General features: G+C 45.2%; 1 protein-coding gene across 3 annotated transcripts in view; it reads left to right on the forward strand.

The window, feature by feature from the left end:
* Nucleotides 1–1,647: 1,647 nt before the first annotated feature.
* ARFGEF2 (ADP ribosylation factor guanine nucleotide exchange factor 2) overlaps nt 1,648–12,870 on the forward strand; it is a 31,366-nt gene continuing 20,143 nt past the window's right edge. For 2 of the 3 annotated variants that reach the window (XM_027751872.2, XM_039382338.1), the window contains exons 1-7: nt 1,648–1,918; nt 8,414–8,444; nt 9,255–9,378; nt 9,933–10,079; nt 10,848–11,027; nt 11,461–11,656; nt 12,538–12,609. In XM_027751872.2, coding sequence (XP_027607673.1) covers nt 1,780–1,918; nt 8,414–8,444; nt 9,255–9,378; nt 9,933–10,079; nt 10,848–11,027; nt 11,461–11,656; nt 12,538–12,609 — 889 coding nt within the window. In that variant the 5' untranslated portion in view covers nt 1,648–1,779. The remainder of the gene's footprint in view (nt 1,919–8,413; nt 8,445–9,254; nt 9,379–9,932; nt 10,080–10,847; nt 11,028–11,460; nt 11,657–12,537; nt 12,610–12,870) is intronic. The other variant, XM_027751873.2, reaches the window with a different exon arrangement.

The following is a 12,870-nucleotide window of genomic DNA, read 5'->3' on the forward strand; positions in this document are numbered from 1 at the left end:
GCTTGAGGATGAAATCTATTCAATGTAAAGCAATTATGTTACTGAGGCAACAAGGAGAGTGAAATCAGACATCTATATGTTAATGTATAGAAAACCAGAAATTCAAACAAACTGCAGGAAGACTGTAAGACCCTTTCAGTAGAAAAAAACCCAAAACTATATTCATGATCTGGAAATGTCTTCATTAAACAAACAAACAAATATTTACTTCTCTGATTTCAACATTATTTGTCTCTATTTTTCTGCTATTCCCATCACCATGATAATAGAGTCCTTCCATTGCTAATGGACAGCAGGTCAGGTCTGGACCAGAGATTAGGAAGAATTTCCTAATTGGATGGTGAATGAAACACTGGAGGCAAGCGAGTGCAAAGCTGTTGAATCTCCTCTCTTGTAGCTTTTCATGGAGAGGCCACACTGTGCCCCTGTGCTTGGAGATGGATTAAATGACCCATTGAAGCCCTTCCCAGCCTCGGGAGAGCAATTCCTTGGCGTGGACATCACTCACTGACACAGAGGGAACTCTGAGCCAGTTCCCTTGTGGGACCTTCAGCTGGCAAACCCTCAGAGGACTTTAACCTCCCAGCAGTGTCTCCCTGTACTGTGTGGCACATTCTCTGGTGGCAGCAGAGGCAGGATGTGCTGTTACTGCCAAGAGAACAGAGGTGACCAGCAGATTTTTGAGACAGTTTCACCCTGTTAAATTTTGGTTTAACCAGGAGCCATGAAATCACACTCATATCACACCCATGCTTGGATTGCTGACTTCCAAGGGAAATCCAAGTCTTCAGGTACTAACAGATCTTCAAAATTGTTTCCAGATAGAGGCCCTTCCCTGCTGCTTATCCAGCCCTGTTGCAATTCCTGATTTCCCATCCTCTAACTCCTATTTTTCCAGGCAGCTGGAGTCCTCAGCTCTGTGTGAACGAGGTGATCACAAAGCACCTGCCAATTTTCACTGGGAAATAATACTAAACTAATGCTTTGCACAAGTGTTTGGAGCATTTGCTAGTACTGGTTATGGAGCGTGGAGGGGTCAGGGGAGCAAATACAGATTATTGCCCCAGTTTGTACTTCAAAGTCACCGTTTGTTTGGCTTTCAGTGTCCACGCTTCTGGTGTAAGGCGTCCTACGACGTGGGCAAAGGGTAAAGGGAGAACATGCAATCAGGTATAAGATTATTAAAGGAGACTTAATTCCTGGAACTGAGAATTTAGTGTTCAGTGATTCCTCTTTAAGGCACGACTTTGGGTGTTTCACCTGCATGCTCTTGCTATGCTCGGGACTGACACGGGGGCCGGGCACGGCGGGACCGGAGGGGACCTGAGGGGGACGGAGGGGACCTGAGGGGGACCGAGAGGACGTGAGGGGGCCTGAGTGGGATCTGAGGGGACTGAGGGGGATCTGAGGGGACTGAGGGACCTGAGGTGGGCTGAGGGCACTGAGGGGGGGGAACTGAGGGAACTGAGAGGGCCCGAAGGGACGTGACGGGAACTGAGGGGACCTGACAGCGACCGAACCCCCGCCCGCACGACCCCGGCCCCGCCCCTGGCCCCGCCCCCCTCCTGGCCCCGCCCCGAACCGCCCCGGCCCCGCGGCCCCGGCTGGGGTGTCCCGAGTCACGTGACGGTGCCAACATGGCGGCGCCGTGGCGGCGGCGCGGCCGCTGAGGGGGGCGCGTCTCTTCCGGGAGGTGCCGCGGGCCTTGAGCGCCGGCCCGGGCCTTATTCGCGGCCCCTGCCCCCGCTCCCGGCCCCGCCGGAACCGCCCCGCCCCGCCATGCAGCCCCCGGCCCGCGAGCAGGACGCCCGCACCAAGAGCATGTTCGTGTCGCGGGCCCTGGAGAAGATTCTGGCGGAGAAGGAGGCGAAGCGGCCGCCGCACGGGCAGCTGCGGAGAGCCTGCCAGGTGGCGCTGGGTGAGTCTACCCGGCCCGGCCCGGCCCGGCCCGTGCAGGGACACGGGCACGGCCGCGGGCGGGGAACGGGCCTTGTCCGCCCGGGGCGGGTCCCGTCGGGACTTTGGAGCGGGGGGGGGAGCTCTCTCTCCAAGAGAGGACTTGCAAATACAAGGGGAAAAAAAATCCCCAAGTACCCGTTTAATGGAGTTCTGGCCTCGCCGTGAAGCAGGAGGGATTTGGGCTTGCCACTTCAGTTTTGAGAAAATTCATTTCAGACTGGGAAATAGAGTCTTTGAGGCCCTCGGCTTACGGTGTCCCAGAGCTTCCAGGGCTGGTAAATCTCCTGACCTCTGATCTCCGGCTCGAGGTCGGACCGGCTAAGGACTGTTAGCTGTGTGGCCACGTACATACAATGTCTGTGATGTTTGCCCAGCTGGAAACACTTTTTGTGAAGTTAGTGGACTGGTCCTGAAATCCTCTGCAAGTACGAGCTGATGTAAAGGTCTCTGTGTTAGCAGCTCTGAAAACACTGTGTCAGGAAGAGGAGCTGGGCAGAGTAGTAGAGCTCTGCAGCTGGAGTTCTCTGTGGCCTTTTTTAGTTGGTGAAGGTGACATCTCTCTTACAGTTTTGGTTGCTTCCTGTCAATATTTTCCTTTAAACTGGGAACATTTAGTGTAGCCAGGACAGAAGAAAAGACAGGTTGGGTGTGTAAGGAGACTGGGCAGATGCAAGTTCTGTCCCAGGCACTGTGAGAGTGAGCTCAAAGAAACTGTCGTTTTTATCTCCTTCCCTGCAATCCTTCCTGACAGGAGATCTGTAGGAGCTGTAGTGACAGTATATCCAGAGAAAGGTAACCACAGAGAAGGGTGTCTTTTATTGTTATTTAGAGTTGACTTTGTGAGCAAGAGAATAGCACGTGTGCCCTGGAGGTTAGAGGCTCCTTTTCCTAATGAATTCCTTTTCCAACTCCCCCCAAATGCATCAAACCCATTTATGGGATAGAGAACCTGTTTTGCTGCTATGTGAACGTATTTAGAGGTTGAGAAAGGAAACTTCCTTGTAAGATGCCCAGTGAAGGTCCATGTTTGCTAACACATCGCAGAGGATGATTTTGGGAGGAGCGTTGTGCAATAGCTGCTTGTTGGATTATGACTATTCCATGCCTGCATGTTTTAAGGTACAGTGTGTTTGAGGGGAATTAGTGCTGGTGCTGACGGACATTTTTTTTGCTAATCTTCTTTGAAAAAAAAGCCCCACATGCTTTTCTGGGCTAAAGCAGAGGTCAGCATGAAGAGATAACCTTGTGTTGACCAACTGTCCTGCCCTAGCAGGGCCTCAATTACTGTACAGAAGGACCTCTGTTATATTTGGTGAATATTTATTTAATCCTTTTAGGTTACCAACAGGAATGTGGTTTCTTTTATTTACATGTGCTTTTTTTGCCAAACATTATTCTATTTAGGTTAAGCCTTTTTTTTTTAAATTCAAGTGAAAAATCAGTTTTATTCCATATACTTAATTTTAATTAAGCTTATGCTTGATATTACCTAAGACTGTGACTTCAGTTTCAAAAGCATCAACTTAATTATCAAGCCCTGTGCAATAGTAAATATGTGAGGAGATGTGGGAAGAACATTACTTGCAGTCTGAAGAATTCAGGCCAAACTTTGTAACCTACACAAACTGCTAAGGATGAAAAGGTTCAGTGTTGTGAATAATAGTAAAAAGTGCAGTTAATGCTGCGGAAAAACAATTCAATTTGAGAGAAATGTAAAGTTACTTTATGAAAGCGGTCACTGTGTCAGCTGCTGTCTGCTGCACTTTACTCCAAGTCATGCTTTGAATAATCCATTTCTACCTCTTCCTAAGTTCCATTTGCTGTGCAGTCTTATTTGTGCAATGTTGTTTTTTGTTGGAGCCCTGAGGCATTGTACCAGTTATAAACCAGGCAACACAGGCACGGGGCACGTGCCAATGGTATCTGCTCCTGGTCCTAGGGAAGTCTAGGATGAATTCCTTTTTTCCAAATAGAGAGAAACGAGTTTATTGTACAGCTGCATAATAGAAATTAACCTGCAAACAGAGTTTCTGCTATGGTGTTACTGCAGGAGTGTTTCTGTTGCTTACCTGTGCTTTAAATTTGTTGTCTGCTAAGAGAGGAATAGATTTCTAACTGTGGGAATGATGTTCTTGTTTTCTTACATGAGTTCTCTATTGGTTCGAATGTGTTCAACTCCTGAGAACTCAAGCAAATCACTCCTGAATGTCGATGTCTTTCTTATGTAGGAAATACAGGTGTTCTTTCATTCTAATTTTCATCTGTTTTAATAGTTCTAAATTTAAACTGTTCTTAACCTTTTTTTCCCAGTAGTTCAACCCTTCACTGGACTAATACTGTGCAGTTTTGGACTGCAGAATAACCTCGTGACCTTGTAGAAATCAGAAGTAAGGTAGGCTCAAGTAGGACATAAACAGAAGAAGCGTGGAAGAAAAGGAATAAAACCAGTTCCCAGTGGTGGTTTTTTGAAGGGTTTTTTTTTTTTCCTCCCCTTCCACCCCCTCCTTTGAAACACACAGTGTTAATGTTGAGTAAGCAGAGTTTGAATAGATTCCTTCATTCAGTCTCTTGCTTCATCAGTAGGTGTAACGGTTGTCTCCTGTTCTAGTAGTGCCTGTAAGCCTCAGGAGAGATTGGGAAAAATGGAGGATTATAAACAGAGAAGCTGTTCTGCTTTGCTTTAGAAAACTGTGTTTTAAGAAAACTTGTTTTCAACAGACAGCCATTGTATTGTATAAAAATAGTTGCTTAATAAGCATTTACATGGAGATCTTGGTGCACACGATTCTTAGTAAACCTACTGAAACTGTCCTGAAAAATGTGCAGTGGAACACGGACAGTGTGTCACAGCAGTTCACTTTGGGCTAATGCTAATTGTGCACCTGGGTCTCTCACGTAAACTATTACTCTTGACCTACTAAAGCTGCTTTTAATGACACACTGTGCAGCCAGCCTGGCTCTGTGGCCTTCTTTGATTGCCTGGGCAGCTCCACATACATATCTTTGAGCTTTGTAAACAACAGAATTTGTTTAGTTAGCTTGTTAATGAGATTTGAAAAAAATCATCTTTTCAACCATGCCTTCACTTGGGAATCAGGTTGTGTGTTTAAGAAGTCTCTGGGTATAATGACAGATGTCCAAAGTAAGTTGTGTTTCCTAATTTAGCCTCTTGGCCAGTGTGTTTGGAGAATGCTGGGGCACAGAGGAGAGTTTGGGTTCCTCGTGGCAGCCTTTTCTGCAGGGCTCCCTGTAGGTGGATGTGATCAGTGACTGCGGGGTTGGGATCTCGGCTGAAGGCAGGCTGGGGTTGGGCAATGCAGTGGCTCCGCTGGGCTGGGGGAGGGAAGCTTTGGCTGCTGCTCCGTGTGTTTGTGTTGGCACTGCTGCTGGCCAGGCTGTGGAAGGACATGGCTTGTGTCCTTGTGCCAGCACAAGCCATGTTCTGCACAGGGGCTGGCTCGCTCCCACCGTACAGACCTGGCTGTGCCTTCACTCCTGCGCTTCACTGGGAGTTTTCAGTACAGGCGAACTGAACCCTCCATCTGCTGCAGGAAGGCAGCTACTCAGTGTGAGCTTCCTCCTGCTTTTATGGCCAGAAGCTCTGGAAGAAGTTGCTGCAAGGCCATTCTTGTCATTCCAGTTCTGTTCCTGGTAGGAGTGCTGCAGGACTTGCATTGGGTGGGCAGCACATGGGCTGAAGATGTTTGTGACTGGAGGAGATGCCCTGAGAGTGGCAGGGAGCCCCAATACCCAAAGCACCAAGTGAAGGGTCAGCATTGTGCTGGGGTGACCAGATATTCACCAAAATTCAGGCTGTGTTCTGTAGATGTGGAAGGCAGTTGAGCTGTGCCCTTTACTCCCATGACTGGAGGAGGAGAGTGCTGCTGGCCTTTGGTTTCTGGTGGGGCCTGGTCAGGGCTTGGCAAGCTGTTCATGGCAGCAGACTTCAATTAGGCAACCATTTCTGTTTTACTCAGTTCTGGTGGTCAGCCCACCAAATGTGGACAAACTTCAAATGTGGAGGTTCTCAAACTATTTTGATGCAACCAGTAGCAGAGGCGTGGCTGTAGCTTCCTCTTGTCCTTTCATTTATTCTTTTCTGCCAACATTATCAATTAAAATACTCTTGTGGTGCAGATGTTTTTATATGGCTTTAGAAAAGGCTTTATTATAATAAAATTGTGGGCAACTTGGTCATGCTTTGGTTAGATTTTTTTTTCTTTAATGGGGTATTTCTGGAAGTGAAACTGTTGCTGCTCTAATATGGGATGTTGTTCTTGCATATTTTTCCAATGCGGGATCTGGGACAAGTACCAGTAAAGATGGACATGATCATGTCTCCTTAAGACTAAAATCTATATGAAGTTTCAAGACTTTTTTTACTCTGCTAGCAGGCAGTATGTGGGGAAAGTGATCTCTTTGAAAGAAAGAGAAACTCATTTGAGTTTTTGCAATCATTCAAAAAGCTCTGTATACCCTAGTTGTACAGTGTGTCTGAAATACAGCATTAATTGTGCTATAGCTGCTCTCAGCATCCTGCTGTACTTGGGATTCTGGCTATAGCTAAAATATGTCTTTCTCTGCCAAGACCTGGAGGCAGGACTAAGTGTTCTGAATGTGTAAAGTTACCCAGAAAATTCAGTGTTTTAAGGAGCTGGTTCCTGCATGCTATGGGAATATGCTGCACTAAGAATAAGACAGATCAATATAGGGATGCAATAAATTGGTGGGTCCTTCAGCATATGCTTTTCTCAGTAGCTCTTTGGATCATAATGTGGTGTTAAAGATGGGGAAGTTAATAAAATCAAGAGGCCTGAATTCAAATTATACTGAACTGAACTTCTGACTAGTCCCCTTGTTCTCAGGGCAACTGGACCCTGGAATGAAGAACGCAGCGGTCCCAAAGTGGTGCTGTGTAAGACTGGTGTTGTTTGGTGCAGAAAACCTTGGTTATTTCTTACCAACAGCCTCCCTTCTGTTGCTGAAGCCTGGAGTATCAGGGGATGGCTTTGTGCAAAGTCACTGCTGATCCTGCAGCCCCAGGCTCTGGGGCTGAGCGCTGGGCTCTGCTCTGCAGGGCTGGAGAGTGAAGAGGTTCTGTCCTCTAAAGCTGCTGGACAGGGTTGTTTGCTGAGGGGCTCAATGAGAGCTGGGAACACTGTGCCCCTGTGACTCTTCCACTTCCCTTTGTCTCTTGCTGACTGGATAAGGTTACCTTGGTTGGTGTAACAGCACTGCACGCCTCAAGAACTGGGGGATGTCAGACTGACTCTCTAACAGTGGATCTGGAGAGGGAATAGCAAGTCCTAATCCTGGATGCAGCTTACCACTCACATCTCATAGTTACACAGGTTTTCTCTGTTTTGCTTCCATTTCCTCTGTCCAATGGGGGTAGTAATGTTACAAAATCAGCACATGCTGCGAGGATTAATTCCTGGGCCATTCATTGAGCACTAGGCCTGTGCAAAACCCCATGGTCTGTGTTTGCTGCAGTCCTTGTTCCTTAGTGTGGTTTGTGTATTGGTGCTGCTGAGACAGAAGAAATTACTGAGGTTCACAAACTGCACTTTAACTCAACTGTGAACATCTCATCCCAAAACAATGGTACCTCTGCAGAGCTGTGGAGACCAAATATTGAGTGAACGATGGGTTTCTAATACCTGCCATTGAAACAAGATTTGTAGGCCTGGTAGTTCCCAGTTGGGAAGGTTTGCAGCACGTGCTGTGGGGTGGGATGGACAGGGTCCTGCTGGTGTCAGAGGCTGTGCAGCCTTACTGTGGGTGCTGCTTTGGGGATTGGTTTGTCACTGTTCACAGAGGGTGCAGGTCTGGTCTGTGTTATGCATCATGGTGATACCTTAGAACTCCTCAAAAAGCCATACTACGATCTTTGGGATTTGCTGCTGTGTAGAAGAGAAATGAGGAAGGAACTTTCTTTTCCCCTGTATTTAATTTTATGAAGAGCTCTCTGAAAGTGTAATTTATAAACCAAAAATCTCTGCTGGCAAAAGGACAGAGAGCATTTAGGATTTGTTATCTCTTGGGAGCTTGTTCAGCTGATTGATGTTGTGGGGCTCAGGACAAGCAGGTTGGCACTGCGGGGAACTGGGATGTCGATCATTGAACTCATGTTTTATGCAGTGGCTCAAAGGCTTCTGCAGACCTGAGCTCTCTGTGATGTGGACTTGCACTTCAATAAAAGTTGCATACTATACCTGAGTGTTCTAAAAATACCCTTTGTTGAGAATTTATGGAAAAATTAGCTTCTTTAACATAAAAATTGGGAGATACACCTTCCAATAACAGGTGTAATTTTCATTCTGAAGCTGAGGTGTTGCAGGAAAGGAATGGGAAATACTGAAGTGCAAGACTGGTGACCTGAAACAGCTTTACTTTATTACTGTGTTATTGATAATGATAACTGAGGTTTGATTTTTTTTTTTCTTCCTTCCAGATGAAATAAAGAGTGAGCTGGAAAAGCAAAGGTAAATTATTAATTGCTGCAAACTGTGTGTGGAAAGAGCAAGTGAAATAGTTGGATGGTGGAAATGTAAGAGTGTATATACGTTACAGCAGTGAGTTTGTGAATACCCACTTACACATCTTTCTGCCAAGAACATATGGCCCATATGTTCCACTTACACAATGTTTGTGGCTGTGGGTACTCAAGCCATAACTGCCTCTGAATTTCACAGTGAAAAAATTGCAAAACTTATAAAAGGTGCCAGTTTTTCACTTCCTTTTACTGGGCTCAGTATAGTCTGGTAGGAAATCAGAAGGAGCAGGAGGTACCCTCTGTTTGATAGCATATGCTCTTTATTACCTAGATCAAGAACACTGATTTAAATATGACCTAAATACAAATTTTAAAACAGTTTTCCAGCATTGTGCTATGATTAAAAATGAGCAAATGGGTCCCCAAATGTGTTTCTATTTGCATAGTATTCCTGTTATGGGCCCTGTTTAATTCATTCTGAATAAAACGGATGGATTTATCAGTTGTGTAGGAGTTCCCTGGTATTTCAGATAATGGGACAGTGTTGGAGTATAGTGAGGGGAGAGTTAAGTTGAAGAAGATACGAAAAAGATCACATAGAGTATAAATAAATGTAAAGTGGGGTTCGTGTGATTTTAAAAGAAAATTGAACTTCCTTTAAGAAAGCACATGCAAGAAAGTTGCGATACATTTGTATGCTGCTGTGTTTTTTTCAGCTTTAAATTTAGAAAAGGAGAAAGTGTAGTTTGTTCTGACATACGTGTTTAGAAAGATGAGTAACTCTTCTTATCTGACCTAGAGAAGGCACTGCTGCTCCACCGAAAGCAAATTTCATCGAAGCAGATAAATACTTCCTTCCGTTTGAGCTGGCCTGCCAGTCAAAGTCTCCCCGCATTGTCAGCACTTCCCTGGATTGCCTACAGGTAAGTGTCTGGTTCAGCCTGGTCAGAGTGAGCTGGAGGAACATGCTGTTGGTATTCCTGCCATGAGCAATGACCTGCCCTGCACAGGGCAAGGCTTTGCTGGGGCTCAGGGATCCTCACGCTGTCCAGTAAAGATGCTTCATCTGTGATGCTCTGAAAGGAGTATCACCGTGGTGCTTCTTGTGGTGCTGATGTGATGGGAGGTCAGACTCTGCAATCTGCCTTCCTTGTTCCTCTTTAGATTCTTACACATCTTGGGCAGAATCCTTCAGTTGGGAATAGGAACAAAGACTGATGTTAAAAAAAAATTTGTCTAGTTTTATAGTATGAAGAAATGGTCTGGGTGGAAAAAGCTTGTGTGTCACTTACTAAAGTCTGTTTTGTCCAGATGTGTGAACAGTCCAAGTATTTGGTGGCCAGACTATAAGTGGTGTTAAGTTTTTGTGTTAAAACTGGTTAAGTGAGGTATGCTACCTAAAATTTCCTTTTTATGCTGTGCTAAAATGCATTTTTCTTAACAATATGGTCATCTAAACTGCATTCCTTGTACCTAGAAACTCATAGCATATGGACATATCACTGGCAACGCTCCAGATAGCGGAGCTCCTGGAAAACGGCTGATTGACCGCATAGTTGAAACCATTTGCAACTGCTTTCAGGGTCCTCAAACAGATGAAGGAGTACAGCTGCAGATAATTAAGGTATTTTATTTGATTCATTCTCTGTTTCCTACACTGTCCCATGTGCTGCTACATTCAAGGAGGCTGTCACAGGGTAGGGTTGATATGGGAAATGGATTTCCTGTTGAGGAGGCAGAACACAGGGAATGTTTTGTAAATGTTTGTCCTTCTTTCTGAGCTGAGCCATCTTGCAGATGGCTTGGTACTCATCTTACAGGCCCTCAGTGCCCACCTCCCTCAGGCCAGGGAATTGATGTCAGCCCCAATGGGCCTTGGAGCTGGGAGGCAGTGCCATGGAATGCTGCTCTAGCCTGTCTGCTCCCAGAGCCATTTGTCCAGACAGTGCAGTGTATGTTCCCTACAAGGCATAGTGGTGCCAGTGGTGTGTGTTCAGCTTCTGAAATCTACTTGGGCAGCTGAGGTTGGAAGTTGGTGAAACTTGTAGTAATCTGATGTGATGTTAGTGTAGGCCAATTGGTCCTTGCATGGAAATGAAGCTATGGAATATAGTAGCTTTTGTTTGGAGGTGGAATATCTCCCTTAGGAGAAAATCAGTTGTGATAAAACCCTTTAACAACAGCTCAGGAGAGACCAGAGATATATGGAAGTTCTGTTAAACTTTCTTTGATTTGCAATGCCATTGCAGAGAGCTACAAGTTCCTTATAAAGTTTTAGAAAAAGATACCTGTGTTTTGTAACAAACCCACTGATTATTCTGAAGACTTGCATGAAGAGCATTGCTGCCTACTTGCTTAGATTTCATTTTTACTGTCTTATGGACTTTCCCAGGCTCTCCTCACTGCAGTAACATCTCCGTATATAGAAATCCATGAAGGAACAATTCTCCAGACTGTTAGAACCTGCTACAACATCTATCTGGCCAGTAAAAATCTTATTAACCAGACAACTGCCAAAGCTACCCTGACACAGATGTTAAATGTCATTTTTACACGGATGGAAAACCAAGCTGTAAGTAACTGTTAACTTTTGCTCATCTCAAATGTTTACGCTTGACAAATGACAGAAAGCTTTTTTATTATTTTTAATAGGTCTGTCACTGTAGTTGGATATCTGTTGCTTTGTAATGTTAAAAAAGCTGTCAAATCCTGCAGTGAAGCACACTGACTGATGGAAAATAAAAGGTGACGCTCACTGCTGGTGACAAGGTTTCAAGGTTTTGCTGATGACCGTGGTTTCTGTCAAATGGCATTGGATAATCAAATGATGGGATGCTTTTAAAATAAACTTGAAGTACATCTTTTTAATCCGATAGATTTATATAATCACTGGCCAAGTGATTATAGTTTCACTGTTTCTTGCTGCCACGTGAATTCACCAAGGAACATCAGTCATCGTAGATGTGTTTTCCCTCAGATGAACCTTCTCCTGTTGGTTTTTCAAGGTCCAGGAGTCCAGGGAAGCAGAGAGGGCGGCTCAGCAGAAGGCGCAGTCCCCGGCGGTGCCGGCAGGGTCCCAGTCCCCGGGGCAGGGGCAGCTCAGCTCCCGGGGAGGCAGAGCCGCGGCCCCCGGCGGTGTGGGAATGGCCAACGGGGAGCCCGAGGGGCCGCCGGACCGGGACCGCGCCCCGGCAGCACCAGGTGAACACCAATAGCTCCTGTCTGTTGCTTCCAGTTACAGAGTTTGTACTGGAAGATGCTCTTTAGGCTACTCGGGGAAGAAGTGACTGGCTGGGGTCACCGGCTCAGACCATGCTTGGCTCTTCTCAGGAGTCCTTCAGTGTGTTGCCATCCTTGGCTCGTGTCTACACTGTAAACACTGAAGAAAGGCTCCTGTTTTCCCTAGAATTCCAGTAAAACTATATGTGCTTCGTCTATATAGAATTTTAATGGAGTTTGACTTGGTTAGGTTGCTAAAGGGAAGGAAGAGAATGGTATCATAGAATCAACCGGGTTGGAAAAGACCTCCAAGACATCAAGTCCAACCCTTAATCCAACCCTACCATGGTTCCCAGAGCATGGCACTGATACCACATCCAGTCTCATCTTAAAAACCTCCAGGGATGGAGAATCCACCACCTCCCTGGGCAGCCCATTCCAATGCCTGATTACTCTCTCTGTAAAAAATTTCTTCTTAATATCCAACCTGAACCTCCCCTGGCAGAGCTTAAGACTGTATAGTCATGGTATGTGGGATGTGGCAGAATCACTCTGAGGTAATTGAAGTCCTGGAGTAAAAATAATACATATTATGAAGACCGTATCATAAGCATCTACTGCACCCAAATTAGGAATGTGGGATATTCCAAAAGTTTGTAACATACAAATGACAAAATCACTGCATTAAAAATATCAGTGCTTTGATTTAAACAACATGAGTAACATCAATGAGTATTTTTGTATGACTGAGAACTACTGAAGAAAATAATTGTTAACCCTTCTGCCTCTGTCATGTTTTTCCTTTTAATCCTCTTCCTAAACAAAAATACTAAATTCAAAATTATCTCTATGTGTTTCATTAGAGGAAACAACTGATGGAGGAAAGGAAATGGTTAAAGACATCTTGGAAGATGTGGTCAAGTCAGCTGTGAAAGGTAGCACAGTCTTCTAAAGTAAAATAGTTGCTTATGTATTGCCAAGCTTTTATTCTCATATTATAAAAGTTATTTTTGTTACTAAGTATCTTGACAAGAACACCTACTGCAGCAGCAAGAACAGGTTTTTATTGTATCACAATATTCTTCTTTGGCTGACAGCTGAGGAACTTTCTAGTTTACCAGTGCTACTTCTGTCCCACTTGGTGGTAGAGCTTCACAAATTTGTGGGATAAAAAATGCTCAGTGAGTGATTTTAAT

Source organism: Pipra filicauda, unplaced genomic scaffold (assembly GCF_003945595.2).
Source record: "Pipra filicauda isolate LSUMZ 115617 unplaced genomic scaffold, ASM394559v2 scaffold265_size1292809_pilon, whole genome shotgun sequence".
NCBI classification, from domain to species: Eukaryota; Metazoa; Chordata; class Aves; order Passeriformes; family Pipridae; genus Pipra; species Pipra filicauda.